The following is a 15,968-nucleotide window of genomic DNA, read 5'->3' as shown; positions in this document are numbered from 1 at the left end:
TTAAATGCTGTTCTATATTTGTGGATGTGGAGAATCAGAATATCATCTGTAATGATAGAACAGTACCAGTTTGTTATTAAATATGTGACTTTCCTGTGTGCAGAGAATACATCCTGAAGACAGCCAAGGCTCTGGTGGAGGACACCAAGCTGCTGGTGTCCGGAGCCGGAGCCAGTCAGGAGAAACTGTCCCAGGCTGCCCAGTCCTCAGTGTCCACCATCACCAGATTGGCTGATGTGGTCAAACTGGGAGCTGCCAGCCTGGGTTCGGAAGACCCAGAGACCCAGGTACGGATAGAAGAACACATGTCAGCCGTATGTATTCACAATTACCCTTTGTAGAACAGATCTGTAGGTCCCGCCAACAGCTGGATGGCTTAAAGTGGATACTTCACCCATTAGAGTAAGAACAATGCTGTGAATGCTGTTGTTCTTTTAATCAAGATTGTTACAATTTAGCTATTGCATGGTTTCTAATTTAGCATTTTTGATATTAGCTTTAGCGTTTTGAGTGACACACAGAATGGTGCTAAACATGGCATTAGTGTCATCAAAGATGATGGAATTGTTTCAATGGTACACCTCCTTGCTTAAAGGCAGTGGAATAAAAGTCTAAAACAAACACATATACAACAAATACACTATATTAATTGTCCTGGGACAACTCCAATCTACATTTTCGTAGAGATCAGAGTCCACAGTGGGATTAAAGTTGGTGTCAGCTAGTCTCTGTGGGTGCTTAGTGCGCTTTATGATGGCCAGTGGAGAAGGGATGTTTGTGTAGGTTTCTGAGGAGATCTTTATGGGTTAAAGGTGGTTTGGGTCAGTGGTCTGATTTAGCCATGTAGGAGAAAAGGGATCTTTCTATCTCGATTGTTGCTGTTGGCAGGATGTTGTAAATCTGTGATGTCTTGTTGGCCAGCATTCCTGGGGGTTGAAGGAAGAGCTGGTCTTGTATCTTGAAGGCCGTACTGTCTTCATTCGGAACATGCAGGGACATTTCCTACACTGTCACATTTGGGGGGAAGCACAGACCACTAGCTTTCAGTCCTCTGAAAAACACCCCTTTTTCAACACATATCCAGTACCCGAACTGAGACACAGCTGCTACATTATGTGTCTAGGTGCAATCACGTCCTATGTGAAGACATCAAATGAAACTCTAAAGTACCGGTTCTGCACTCTACAGGTGGTCCTGATCAACGCTGTGAAAGATGTGGCCAAAGCTCTGGGCAACCTCATCAGCGCCACCAAGGCAGCTGCAGGCAAATCTCACGATGACCCCAGCATGCTGCAGCTTAAGAGCTCTGCTAAGGTAAGTCACCAACATCAACACTCTGCTTCACACGCGGGTATGAATGAAAACAGCTGGCCAATCACTGTGTGAAGTGCGCATGACGGCGTGATTGTCGGTTTTTGGAAAGTCAAGCAACTGTTGGGATGCGCACGGAGGGGGTTTCAGATGCTGTTTGACCATCAGAGAAGCACTTTGGTTGGAGCATACCGACACCTTTGATTGAGCACTCATTATATCCGTATATATATATTGTATGTTGCATATTATTGAACCACACAGCATGTTAACATGGAGTCAGGAAAACAAACATTTCAACCACAGAGTACTGTCTCAGTGGTATGTCCTCTGTTTGAATGCACTTCTCACTGGTAATGCTGTGTATATTAAGGAGAGAATTAAGATCTCTTTGTGACAGTTATCAATGTAATATGCATCAGTGAGCACTTTTTTTCCGGCCTACAATCTAATCTATGGCCATTCTGTATGATCTGACTTGGCTGCTGTAGGTGATGGTGACCAACGTAACATCCCTCCTGAAGACGGTGAAGGCGGTGGAGGATGAAGCCACAAAGGGGACCAGAGCTTTGGAGTCCACAATTGAACACATCCGACAGGAGCTGGCTGTGAGTAATCACTCTTTAAAGGGCCAATATGTAATATATGTACTGTAATAAATCATAAAATGACCATGATGTGTCATCAGAGATTAAGGAAACATGCTAAATTGAAATACTGGCTTCTCTGACGACAATGCTGCAGCCAGTATGTTCTTTGAAATTTCCATTCCGGTCCGGAACGTCTGTTTTTGTTTTGGCTGGTGTGATCCTGTCCACGGCCCATTTCAACACCTCGTTTTCACATACAAATTGGCACATAAAATAAAATAAATTGCAAAAACGTGCGCTAACAGCTACAGTACCTATTTCAAAATGCTCATCCTGCAGCATCGAACTCACTTTGTTTTGTTTTTCTTTTAACCATCAAGTATTTCACTAACGGTTTCCTGGTTTTCAACACACAGGTGTTCAGCAGCTCTGACCCACCGCCATCGACGACCACGCCAGAGGAGTTCATTCGCATGACTAAAGGAATCACCATGGCAACAGCAAAGGCAGTAGCTGCTGGGAATTCTTGTCGTCAGGAAGACGTCATCGCCACGGCCAACCTCAGCAGACGGGCCATCGCTGACATGCTGCACTCCTGCAAGGTACACAGGAGAGGATGATTATCATTACTTATCACCCATCTTTAACGAACTGATTGTAACTCTTGCAGTTTTGGTCACAAACGTTCATAATTTCAGTACTGAATTCTGATTTGTAAACAGGCATTATTTACCAATCAAATAGGTGTGTAGCGATACCTTTTTACACCGATACGATACGTATCACTTTCTATGGTTCCGATACGATTCAAGGATGATATTTGGCTCATCTACATACTGTGTACATGTGTTTGGTTCAGATGCTGATTTCTGTCTGTTCTGCTCTCTCAGCAAGCCGCTTACCACCCAGAGGTCAGCAAGGAGGTCCAGATGAGAGCTCTGCGCTACGGCAACGAATGTGCTACTGGGTATCTGGGACTGCTGGAGCATGTGCTGGTGGTAAGACATCTTTACCTACGTACATGAAGACACACTAACATATACTGTATTATCAGCAGTTTACAGTGCTACCCATTTATCCTAGCAGTCCCTAAAACCTTTCATGCATTGGAATAAGTAGAAGCAGTTGAAATGAGGGAATTATAAGAATAAACAGCAGTAGCCACAATGAAGAAAAGTGAAATTAAAAGAACAAAAAAAAGCGCCTCATTCAGAAACTCAGACAAAATGAACAGGAGATTATAGAAATACATAATTTATTTCAACCATAATTGTACTCATTGTTTTTTTTTTTTACTATAGAGCCAGAAAGAGGGTTATTGTGCAGGTCATTGGATTACAAAAAATAAACACACAGAATACAGTGACGAGCCTGAACCCTCCACACATGTCACATCCTCTGTGTGTTGCCATTCTGCACCTCAGACAGCAATATTACTACTCAGAGGCGTGTTCCTCATACCACACTGTGACTGGCACAGCTGTTTAAAGGATTTGAAATGAGTTATGTTATCGACCTTGCACACATTTGCTGCTCATTGTGATCGTGCTATTAAAGTAGAAGCTTTAAAAAGCACTGACTAAAGGGGGCGAACAGAACCACCTCTACGGTACTATAGGCTCGGTCAAATAAGATTTTTTTCTGATATCCTGTTGTTTTTATTTTCAGCAACACCCTGCTCTACTCTTTAACACTTCTACACATTAACACCACGGCCCGGCACCGGTACTACAGCTGTCTGTATCTGTGAACTGGTGAATAGTGTCACTTGAGCAGTGTCGGGGTGCCTTGCTCAGTGGCACCTCAACGCTGCTAATAGCTATACATCCCAGTATAAATTCATTCACCAAACTCGGTCCTCAAAATGGACCAACAGAAAAGGGACTCAGTTCTATTTGCGTTCATATTGTCAGTTCATTTGAAAGAGGACTCAGTTCTGTTTCAGGTCCACTTCAGTCTTCTCTCTGTTCACACTATAGTTCCTACCTTCATCCCTGCTGGTCAATGCTTTCACCTTCAATGACATTTTTAGTGCTGGCACAGGCGCTTCCACACAGAATACTCTCCACTTTGTCGTAAAAGGGGCATGTGTCTTTTATGTCAGCGGATTCCCCGCTTTTTTTAAAAGTACTTTTGACGTAGTTTTTTTTTTACTTTGCCGCGGCACTGCAGTGCTATCCTAATGAAGCCCCTCACTTTCATATGAAGTGAAAATTGGAGGAAAACTTCAGCGTTTCTGTTCGTTGTAGACAGTTGCCGTTTAATGTGTTTTTCGTTGCACATCTGGAGAAGTGCAGTAGTTTCTTCTTCAGTCCAAATTACTCTTCGTCTACTAGCTGCCGTGGTTCCGTTTTGTTTTTCCGAGCATCACAGTGTGCAAGCGTGTGTGATCTGTCTAGGGCAACTCTAGAGGGCTAAAACACAATGCCCTTTGTGTTAACAATGCACAGCTTAAAGGCAGGGTTGACGATGTTATCCAGTATACACTATTTGTTATATTGCTTGAAATGGTCTTTACACCCCGACAGCGATCCATTACTTATGAGCTCTGAAAAAGGACCGGAAAAGAGCCGTCATCTGTAGCTGCTGTAATCCTGTATAAATGTCTACCAATCACTGCCTCGCGGTGCGCTTGGAAAGAACCAATCAGATGCCTCCCTGCTCGTACTCTAACCTTGGCGTGCACCAGCCTGAACTCAAAGCGCGTACACGATGTGCAACATCGTCGACCCTACCTTTAAACGAACCGCAACGCAGACTTGAATCGAACCGTACTCACAGTACGGTTCTGACTACGGTACTGACTAATCGCTCTGAGTTCGTTCGGAGCGCTGAAAGTGTGAAAACACCCTAAGTTGCTAAAGCCTTTTAAAATGTAATTTTCCAGTCTTGTGTCTGTCATTTCCTTTATAGTTACTAAATAAATCATTTGATTCCAGATGAGTTTTGATCTCGCAGTGATAGCGTTCACAGCATGACGGCTGCATGCTTACAAACCTCTGCTCTATATGTCACTCTCATATCAGCTGTCATGTGTTTGATGACCTCTTTTCTTTCCCTTTTCCCATGGCTCTGTCAATGTTCCTTTTAAACTTGTGGCTCACTGATGTCGGTGCAAGCCGGTGAGTACGCCACGTGAATGACCTGCACAAGTGTGCTGCTGCATTGGTTGAATGCTTCACTGAATACTTTATACACCACAACCATGCTGCAGAGTACCGTCAGCAGCATGTTAACAGATGTCAGACCTTCTTGTGGACAGGAGGGGATGCTTGGATAAGCAGCTTTTTTTGATATACAGTAAGGCAGCAGTCATCTGCACACTGAAGGAACCTGACACAGTAACTGTAGCATTTACACACCACCTTACTCCTTGGGTCTTATCAGAGGATGAGGTGTCCCTACCATGGATGTATTAAGAGAACTGGATACAGCGTTGGAGGCGGGGTCCCGTTCATTCCTATGAAAGTTGCTCAGTGGCGCATGAAGCCTAAATGGCTCGACTTCCGAGTGGAAAAGTAGCCGGATCTTCTGGCGATCTTCCGCATCCATTGGGCCCATAGAGCAGGCGCAGTACGGGGGTCACAGCCGTTACGCCGTCTTCACGGCTTGCTAACTCCACCTCCCAGCCCTTGCTCCAGCCTCGGTCTGGGGCTCAATCGTATGAACGTAGGAAGGGAATTAACTCTGGACTCAGATCACATTAGTGCAACTTTTTAGGACCTAATGATTTAAATCAGGACTATTCAAGTGTTCATACTGGGGAAAAAAATGATCAGCTGAGTTACAGACGTCTCTTTCCCAATGTAAGTCTATGGGGGAAAAGTATTTTTGGGCCCAATGGCATCACGTGACGGACACAGAAGTTGTAGTACCACCGTTTGGCCACTAGGAAAATTGGCATCAACGACCGTTCGTGCTAGATCTGGTGACCGATGCAAAAAAAGTGAAGATTAAGATTAAGAATAAAAGATCAGGAAACAGTTGAATGGGAGTTGAGTACAGTACTTTTCCTAGACAGAGTAGATGTGGTCCTGACCTGCCCTCTGATGGTTGGAACAAGACCTCAACCGGTCTCTCTAGTCCTTGACCTCTGTAGAAAAGTGACCTGTTGATCATGTTGCTCAGCGACACGGTTTGTTTTTTTTGTTGACGTCTTGCCATCAAATGAATACACAGCGGCACAGCGGGGCCTCTTAACCTTTCAACCTCATGACATCACAGACTTGACGCACAGAGTTGTTTGCATTAATGTAACACAAAGCATGCCAGTTTCCCACCGTCTGACATTGTTTGATTACTGGAGCTCAGGTTAACAGTGTTCCCTTCAGCACATGTGGGTATCCGTTGGGTTGGTGTGCAGTGTGTGTGGATGTGTTTTGCCAGTGGCATTAGTTGGCCCGCTGCATGCGTTCTTGTGCAGTTACGTCCTCGCCTCTATCTTCTCATGACAACACATCTGAATTAACTTGAGCTGGGTATGGGCTGAGCCCTGTTAATGCCTTGCACCTGTCGCACACTGCTCTCCAACCTGAATACTGCATGTCCACCTAGGACAGTTTGAGGACACAAACTGAAACCCAAATACATCTGAGCACCAACAGACAAGCTAGTCTTCAACTTGTGTTCTCTCTGCGGTCGCTTTACAATTAAATGTATCAGACAAATGGAATTAATGCACATTAATATGCATGTTATGGATTGATTTTTAGACTTAAAAACATCAGTGAAATTGGCTAACAACCTAAAGAATGGTTTTATTATACAATTCTGTCTGCCATGTTTTTTTTATTTTCACTTTACATCATCCTCAGATCACTCTAGAAAACCATCTAAAGTATGTGTGAGGTGTTTCTGAGAATACTAATTCATGTGTGTGAAATGGAACAACACCATCAATGTAGTTTCTTCCTCAGTGTCAAGCTGTATATGCGTATACACAGATGGATCACAAATAAAAGGGAAAACCTAACATGCAGTGTGGTAAGGTGGATGATCCAGCCCCACGCTGCCTTCACTTGTTCCTGTTATTAGGCTGCAACGATACAAACACAGATGTAGACATTTCTTTCCTGTCCTCTAAGCATTTCAATGAAAGGGTATGGAATATGAAAGTGCAGTGTAATGTTCAACACCTTTATTATCTTAGCACAAGATTTGCTTCAAGGAAAAATGTTAAACATCAGTTTTGCAGAAGGCGAATGTAAAAAAGGTTATGATTTTTTCCCCCCTCCTGACCCACAGATCATCCACAAGCCCTCTCATGATCTGAAGCAACAGTTGTCCAACTACTCCAAGCGGGTGGCGGGCTCCGTCACCGAGCTCATCCAAGCTGCCGAGGCCATGAAAGGTATGTTAACCTTCGACCTCTTCACAACAAAAGAATGACGGCAGAACAAAACTACATTCCTTCGGGGTGTCTCTTCATGTCTCCGTCTACATTTAATGGTGTCAGAATGTCAAAATGGGTCTGGATGTTGCTGATAACACCAACCTCTACCAGACATTTGTCACCAGTAATGTACTTGAATCATGATAATAACACATTTACAAGTTTCGGTCTGCAAATTTCATGGTAATTAGGTGATAATTAGAAAGTAACCTATTTGAAATTTCTTTGGAATTACTACCTAAAGAATTATCGAAAATTACTTATACTGTATATTACTATACTATACTTTATATTACTTATGCATTATAACCATTATTTGATAATTATATGCACATTTAAGAAATACTGCTGATGTAAGAAATCACAATAGTTTGTTTTTAAGCCAACTTCTGACTTGATGCCCCCAGTGGAAGTATCAAAATGCACACTGCCGTTCCGACATGCAGAAGACATGTCTTAAATAGCCCCGCATCAGTTCTTATTTAGAGCTCTTCATGCAAATGAGCCCTGACAGTAATCTGAAGTAGGATTAGTACATGCTCTCCGTAGAGTTCTACAGTTTCACACAGCTCTGTTCTGGGATCCCCCCCCCTCTGAAGAGTCAAGTACAAATTACATTGAACCCAGGGCGATTCCGTGAATGCAGCATCATCCGTCAAACGGAGGTAAAGCCATCCTTAGAGCTTTATATCGCGGATCGATGTCCCTCTGCTCCACTTTAAGAGACATCAGCTGCAACTGAATCCTGCTGCCCGCGCGGCTGTAGGTTCACGACTTCATTCGATGGACGACCATAGGGGCTCTGAGAGATGCAAGAGCTGTGATTAATATTATTATTTTTATTATTTGTTTACACATATGAAAAGTTGATATTACATAAACAACAACAAATGTGATGGAGAGGTTGGCTCTCCAGTGCATACCTTAATCAATTTTAATCTGAAGTTGGTTAACTTGATAAACACTGAGGATGGTGGGCTGGAAAAACAAAGGTTGAGATGAATGAGTTTGATGAACACAGCTAAAAAATTCTTAATGCTCGTTTCTGAAGATGAAAAATAGGGACGAGTTTAGTGGGATGAGCACTCGCCCAGACTAATGTGCAGGATTGCACAGGATTGCAAATTCACCTGTCAAGTGTGAATCCCTTCAAACACCTTTCTCTAATCTATAAAGGTTCAACCTTCAATTGCGCGAGTAACTGAATGTTTTGTAATCACCTGTGGTTGGCAGAGACACCCTGTAGATCCAACCTGAAAATGAGATCAACAACAGAAGATATGAAATGCTGATGACACTTTCACTAAAATAATAGCGTAGTAACTTTGCACACCTTATTTTTACCAAATACTACAGGCCCTGATTTAGAATCACTATATCAGGTTGATGAAGTATGACGTATTGATATGATGTCAAGTATATCTGTTACAATCAGAGAGGCAGTTTCACCATCACTTTGAACTACAAAAAGGTAGGCAGGAGTTAGAGTTAGTGGTGCTTCTGTCTCTAGCAAACCATCTTTGACACTATCATAGAGCTCATAAACGAGACAAGTTATGTATTTGACCTTTTGGCAAGTCACCTATGGATGCATTGCATATCCATAATGTACTGCATGCTGTGCATTACATACAAAACATTCATGTAGAAGACTTTGCTGTTGGATAATAAAAAAAAAAGAACAAGGCTAGGAGGTTCATTAGCCTCAGAGCTTAGTGAATCTGGAACAGGATCCAAAAGGGAAAGTGCTTATTGGAACCCAACCCTGCTGACACGGCATGATTGGAGTGCAAAGATCTCTTGGATTTGCCTTGAGTACCTTTCCTAGCATTTGTCCTCTGGTGTCATTATATCATTGACACAGAGACTTTGTGTTTGTGATACACTGGAGGGTGCACTCTTAAAGAACACATTGCATCAAAATTGTTGCAAACATATTGCACCTATAAATATAAATATTGATCGCTACTAATTGGCCAAGTTATGTGGGATAATCCACTCTCTTGTGCTGTTCTAAAATGTAGCACAACTGAGCTAATTAGGCCACTGTGTGTGTTCAGTTTTAATAATCATGCAGCTCAGTGAGGATTGTACATTTATTTGTTAAATCTTGACTCACTTACTAGTACACACTAGCAATTACAAAAATATATATATTAGTAATAATATAGCACAATGCAATCATTGAATGCAGCTCAAATTGCTTTGCATAAAAAAGAAGACAGGAAAAAAATCTAATAATAATAAACTTTATTTATATAGCACTTTTCTAAACAAGGTTACAAAGTGCTTTTCAGAAAAAAACCAAAAACCAAAAAAAAAACAGAAAAACAGCAAAAAATAAAATACAAACAACAGAGGGATCATAAAAATAAGAAACATCTGGGACTGAAATACATTTTTTTTTTTTTTAAAAAGCAGAATAAATTGGCCAGAGAGGGATGATAAAAGCCAGCATTATATTAATTATTAAAAAATGCTTTCCTATAAAAGAAAGTTTTTAGAAGGGACTGAAAAGATGGTAATGAAGTAGCAGGTCTGATTTCAACAGGCAGACGGTTCCATAGTCGGGTGGGGGCAAAAAAAATAGAAAATAGAATAAAAAATAGCAAAAAAAACACAAAATAAATATATGGTAGACAGGTAGACATTACTCCTCTATATCTGTACGTAGACAATAGTTGATGATGATATATTAATGCTGTGATATAAAACCTTGAAGAGGCAGAACTTTAAAATAAATTCTGATACTGAGAGCCATATTATTATTAATACATTAAACAATATTCAACTAAAGAGTGTAAAACATGGGTCGTTTGTGTGTGTGTTTTAGGCACGGAGTGGGTGGACCCCGAGGATCCCACCGTCATCGCCGAGAACGAGCTGTTAGGAGCAGCGGCAGCTATTGAAGCAGCTGCCAAGAAACTGGAGCAGCTGAGGCCCAGGACCAAACCCAAGGTTAGAGGGCTTTTTACAGAGCAGCAGCAGTCACACTGAGCCTGTTAACCTCACACCAGGGTCACATACAGTGTGTGTGTGTGCGTGTGTGTGCGTGCTGCACGTCTATCAGTTCCTCACACCATGAATGATGGCTTTCCCAAAGAGCCTGTTAGCATTTTAATACCCCTCCATTTCAAAGTATTTCCCCCATGCTTGTAGACCAGCCCTGTTCCATCCATTTTAAGGATGGGAGTGTTTTTTGTCTGAATGAATCGTCCACAGATCATCACAGCCCTGTAACACAGTGTGTTTATTGACTGTTGGGTTTCCTTCTCTTGTAAACAGGAGGCAGATGAGAGCTTGAACTTTGAGGAGCAGATTCTGGAGGCAGCCAAATCCATCGCAGCTGCCACCAGTGCTCTGGTCAAAGCTGCCTCAGCAGCGCAGAGGGAGCTGGTGGCTCAAGGGAAGGTATGTCTGAATCCAACTGAAGGATGAATATTCTTTGAGATCTACTTATATTGCAGGCAACATTTAAGCCCTCCACAGAGTTAACAGAGGGATGAGTTTCTCCTGCGCTGTGCATCATCATTTCCCCCAAACAAAAAAGCCAAAACATGATAACACCTACTAGCCCATTTTTGGAGCACATCTTTCTTTCCACCAAAAACTACTTGTTTTTGAAACACCTTCCAAATGAGAAGGTTTGGGACCCAAGAACAGGCCTAGAACTGGACAGCTAGGACCCCATCACACATAGCAACAAGCTGACAGAGGTCAGGGCCTTGAAGGAAACTTGGAGAACTGTTAATCAGTTGCTGCATAGAGAGGAAAAGCTCACGCAAAAGATGTTTAAAAATCTTACAAAAAATTACACCACTTTTTGTTAATGCTAGTCATTTTCTTGCAAACAAGGGTAACACTTCTTTTTACAGGTCTGGAAATTTCATCGGTAATTCGGTGATAATTACCAAGTAACCTATTTGAAATTTCTTTGGAATTACTGCCAAATTACCCCAATATTTACCTCAAAATTTATCGAGAATTACTTTTATTATAACGGTACGGAGCGTTCACACTAATCAAACACCTGGACTTTGGGGGACAAGTGTACTCTGATCTGGGCCCGGGTCCCTGATGTGATAGCACCCTAATTCTTCTTCTACTTGAGGGATGAACCGAGCAGAAGACCCCTTCACGTACGTGAGATTTTGGGAGTCCGTTTAATTTGCCATAATCTCAAAAACAGATTCTGCATATGAATGTAGAAGCTGTAGCAACAGGACAAGAATTTGCTATCGGAAGCGTTCAGGTTTCCGTTTGTAGCACTGACCAATCACGTTGGAGCAGGCTTTGGTTGAATGCAGGTAAACAGTCCGTGTGGAGAACCAAAGAGGCGGAACGCATTGGCCGAAATGTAATCTGGGAACCCAGCGGCTATCGTCTGACGATGTTTTAGCTTTGTATTGGTTTAAAATGAGCTTGTAAACTGGCCACTGGTGAAACCATCCGGTCGTACACGTCGCCTCTCAACTCCAACTCCAGTCTCATGTTGCTAATCAGACGATAAACAATGACCCCTTCACCCCAGAGGCTTATCTGTCGTCAGACTGATAGACGATGGGTTCAGAGATTGAAGTTGCCCATCCGGTCATTCTTATCCCCTCTGTGCATTTTCTGTTTTGATATCCTTGAATGCTTTGGCCACACACACTTATAGATTGATGACTCTGAGCCAGTTTTCCTGTATTTTCAGGTGGGAGCGATCAAAGCCAACTCGGTGGATGATGGACAGTGGTCTCATGGGCTGATTTCAGCTGTAAGTCTTTCACCCTCAACGTTTAATTAAAAATGTTTCAAAGTTATTAGTTAAAACACACCTTACCGGGCGATGCCTTTGACTCCTCAGGCTCGAATGGTTGCAGCGGCGACCAACAACCTGTGCGAAGCAGCCAACTCCGCGGTGCAGGGACAGGCCAGCGAGGAGAGGCTCATCTCGTCGGCCAAGCAGGTGGCAGCCTCCACAGCTCAGCTGCTGGTGGCCTGCAAGGTCAAGGCTGACCAGGACTCCCAGACCATGAAGAGGCTCCAGGTCAGCACTGCATGTTAACACACACACACACACACACACACACACACACACACACACACACACACACCTCTGTTTGTTTAATGTACCGGGCTGTTGTTACTCTGGCACATCAGGACACTTAAATTAGTTCTCTGCCATATAAAGGACAAAGTCGCAACTGTCAGAGGGGAAACTGAGAGCTCAGTCATCAGAAACACTTGTAGTGTACAGAACAACGCGTTTCAGCTTGAGGCCGTCATCAGGGTCAACATGAAGGCCTCAAGCTGAAACTCATTGGTCTTTTTCTTTCTCGAAGTAGGTGCTGGAACTACTACTCTGCTCAGTCACCCCTATAAACTGATTTAAGTGCAAAGGGGGAGAGGAAATGGCAGAAGGTGGCATTCGTTGGTGTCTGAGGTCACTTTCACACCTGTAGTTCAGTTCATTTGCTCTCTCTCTCTTTTCTGCGAGGTGGTTAAATGATGTTTAAACTTGGGCATGATTTGAATTTTTTTCGGTAGCAAAGTAAGCCAGACCGCCTCCGACCTGCGTCCAACCCTTGGATCCACAGACAGACAGACAGAGGTCAGAGGTCAGAGGTCAGACAGACTGACACATTGCTGGTTTAGATTCAGATTCAACCAACTGTATTTATCCCAGAAGGGCAATTCAGTTTCAACAATCTACCCAGACCATACAGTACACAAACTCACAGACGGCAGCAGTCATCAGCATGTCAGAGACAATAGATAAGTGAATGAATAAATAAATAAATAAATTAATTAATTAATTAATTAATTAATTAATTAATGAATAAATAAATAAATAACTCCGTCCATGGGCGGAGATGCAAACTGGCACCTCTTGTGGCCACCGTGCATACTGACTCACACGAGGACCAGGCGAAGAATAAAAATTCATATAGTAATAGAATAAATAATAAAAACATTTTATGCATTGCACTTACATCACTACATTCAATGAATGTATAGGCTTACCGGCCATTTGAAGAAAAACAGACATCGTAAACCGACTATTTTTGTGGTTTAAAAAGACTACTATCAACATTTAGCAGCCTGAAAGCAGAGGTATTCATCATTTAACGTACCTCAGTATTCTGTACAGTACATCATAAGCAGACTCTTCCCTTCTCCCCCCGGAAATATGACTTAATCACAGTAAACATGAGGAAAATAGAGGCAAGGAATCTGCATTAGTTACCGGCAACGGCAACGGAGTTTGTTTGAACTTGAGCCATTTTCTCAGGACTAAAAAAAAGCCAGTGTTGGGTCCAAAGTTAGCCCCCTAACCCTCTGAATCCACAGTGAGATGTGTCATGGTACCTGCTGAGGGAACAATAGTCCCATCACAACATTAGGCCATTCTGCGACAGCTGACGTTGTCAGATAGTCTATTAATAGGCCCGACTTTATAGGGTTACAGGTGAGCTGCATGATCTGCACAGCTGCTACATCAGGATTAGTGTGCTCTATATTTAGCACAGGTAAGACTTCCTTTTACACGCTGCTGCATTTCAGTGCTTTTAAAGGGCTACTCCACAGATTTACTGTTGCATTTCCCATAAAGTTTTGGGGACTCTTAAGAGACAGATTAAAAAAAGTTATATTCTGACTTTAATCCTTTTGTGATTTATCCTGACGCCTGAGTTACAAACTGCTCAAATCCAAGCTGAGTCAGCGCTGATGACAACACTGTGACATCATCAGGATTATTTTCTCCCCATGGACTTCCCATGACGAGTAAACTCATCTTTTAAATCAGCGGAGTTCTGCTTTAAAAATTCTCCTTAAACTGCACTGAAAGCACTGATTCACTGATGGAAATAATGTAGCACAGATGGGTCGCTTTGACCTTTATGTGTAACTGATGCACAGTCCCAAGACATGACAGAAACTACAAGTATCTCCTGTCACCCCATCCACCCAAAAAAACTATATTTAAGGCTGTGTGTATGCTAGCTGTGAGCAGGCCATCTCATATTCTCTGATCCAATCAGCAGTGGCTTATCTCCTCCTCTTCTGGGCCTGCAGCTGCCACCACACTAATTCCCATACATTTATGTCTACAGGAGCTCTAGAAACAATCCACCAGTCCGCCCGTGGCACCAGAACTGGAAACATTAGCCCTGATCTATGATTACACCAGCAGCATTTGCTCTCTTCACTCTTTGCCGTGGTGCTTTTTAAGGTTGTAATTATTCCGAGTGATGAGTAACGTCCAGTCTCTGAGGGAAAGGTGGCTGTTGGCAGGTGGTTCAGGGAAAGTCCTGGCTCATACACTGAGGTACCAGTTTATTTGGTACCACCTACAATAATATTAATTAGCAGCCAACCTGGGAGTTATCATTCATTCATTCAACCTTTATTTAAATCTCGAGGTATCATTGAGGGCATGCCCTCACTTTCAGTGATGTCGAGTGTACAATAACACAAAAGAAATATAAATAGACACAGAACATAATTAACGAATCACAAGAAGCAATCAGCCAGACGACAATAGAACAATGTTAAAAACAGTTGCATTCAAGAGTAGTTTGTACTCATGGATTTAAAATCACCTAGAGGTATAAATGTGTTTAATCTTAATGTGTAAACTGTCTACGTTTTTGCAGCACTAACACCAAAAGCAGTTTCCCCATTTTTAGTGTTTGTACGCGGGACATCAAGCTTTAGACGATCACTTGAACAGGTTGAGTAATGACTAAAGGACCAATTAAATAAGGACGTGATGTATGACGGGAAGTTGCCATTAAGGGCTTTATAAATAGATGAAGTGATGAGTAGAATAACTGTCACCGGTAATAAATCTCAGGGTGGAGTGATAAACTGAATCTAAGGGAGAGTGGAGGCAGAGGCGTTTCTACAGATAACGTCACCATAATCCAAGACAGACAAGAAAACAGCCTCAATTATTCGCTTCCTACAGAACAAATGAAAAATTTGCGCTGCTTCTGTACAAATATCCAATTTTGTGTTTCCTGTGTTACCGCTGCACAGCTGAGTCATGTGACAGACCGGTACATCAAACCTGAACAGAACCATGTAAGAGGTCACATGGCCACATGTGACGACATGTTATATAACAATGTAGACGTGGGTCAGCCCATAAACAGGATTCTCCCATCGTCAAACACCAGATTGTAACCTGCGAAGAAGCAATAAGTCGATGTGTAAAGATCAACGCGTGAGAAACGACATGACTTTGTCCATCTTGCTGTCGTTACGTGTGAGTGAAATGTGAGCCGTGAGGTCACCGATGTAGACAGCTGAGAGGATTTAAACTGATGAATGTCTAAAAACACGGCTGAAGTGTGGACGGACGGTCAGGGGGGGAAACATACTGGAGGAACTTTCTCTCAGGGCTGTGATGGGATGTCCATGGATTTTTATTCCACTTAAAACATTTTAACAATGGACTTGATGAGCATATTTAGAAGATCAGCCCCCCACGTGGTTCCTCCGACGCTGTGACAGTCCCAGTTTAGTGTGTGGCCTCTGTGTGTGTGTATAGTACAGCTGATGAAGGTTGTAGCCGATGTTGTATGTCATGGCCATACTAACAGTAACATTCCAGCCAAAGATAAACCAGTAGAGGAGGATTCACAGTGTCTGATTTCAGCCTGCGGAGCCGCAAAAGGAGAGAA

The 15,968-nt window shown here is 42.6% G+C and overlaps 1 protein-coding gene across 2 annotated transcripts in view; it reads left to right on the top strand.

The window, feature by feature from the left end:
• Nucleotides 1-15,968, top strand: part of tln1 (talin 1) — a 56,447-nt gene that overhangs the window by 36,791 nt on the left and 3,688 nt on the right. For both annotated transcript variants that reach the window (XM_074618372.1, XM_074618371.1), the window contains 10 exons: nt 104-287; nt 1,189-1,314; nt 1,803-1,919; nt 2,318-2,503; nt 2,792-2,899; nt 7,146-7,251; nt 10,127-10,251; nt 10,579-10,704; nt 11,990-12,052; nt 12,143-12,325. In XM_074618372.1, coding sequence (XP_074474473.1) covers nt 104-287; nt 1,189-1,314; nt 1,803-1,919; nt 2,318-2,503; nt 2,792-2,899; nt 7,146-7,251; nt 10,127-10,251; nt 10,579-10,704; nt 11,990-12,052; nt 12,143-12,325 — 1,324 coding nt within the window. The remainder of the gene's footprint in view (nt 1-103; nt 288-1,188; nt 1,315-1,802; nt 1,920-2,317; nt 2,504-2,791; nt 2,900-7,145; nt 7,252-10,126; nt 10,252-10,578; nt 10,705-11,989; nt 12,053-12,142; nt 12,326-15,968) is intronic.

The sequence above is a fragment of the Sebastes fasciatus genome, chromosome 19, assembly GCF_043250625.1.
Source record: "Sebastes fasciatus isolate fSebFas1 chromosome 19, fSebFas1.pri, whole genome shotgun sequence".
Lineage (NCBI taxonomy): Eukaryota > Metazoa > Chordata > Actinopteri > Perciformes > Sebastidae > Sebastes > Sebastes fasciatus.
The sequence above is the reverse complement of the archived record's forward strand: the minus strand, read 5'-3'. Positions and strand labels throughout refer to the sequence as shown.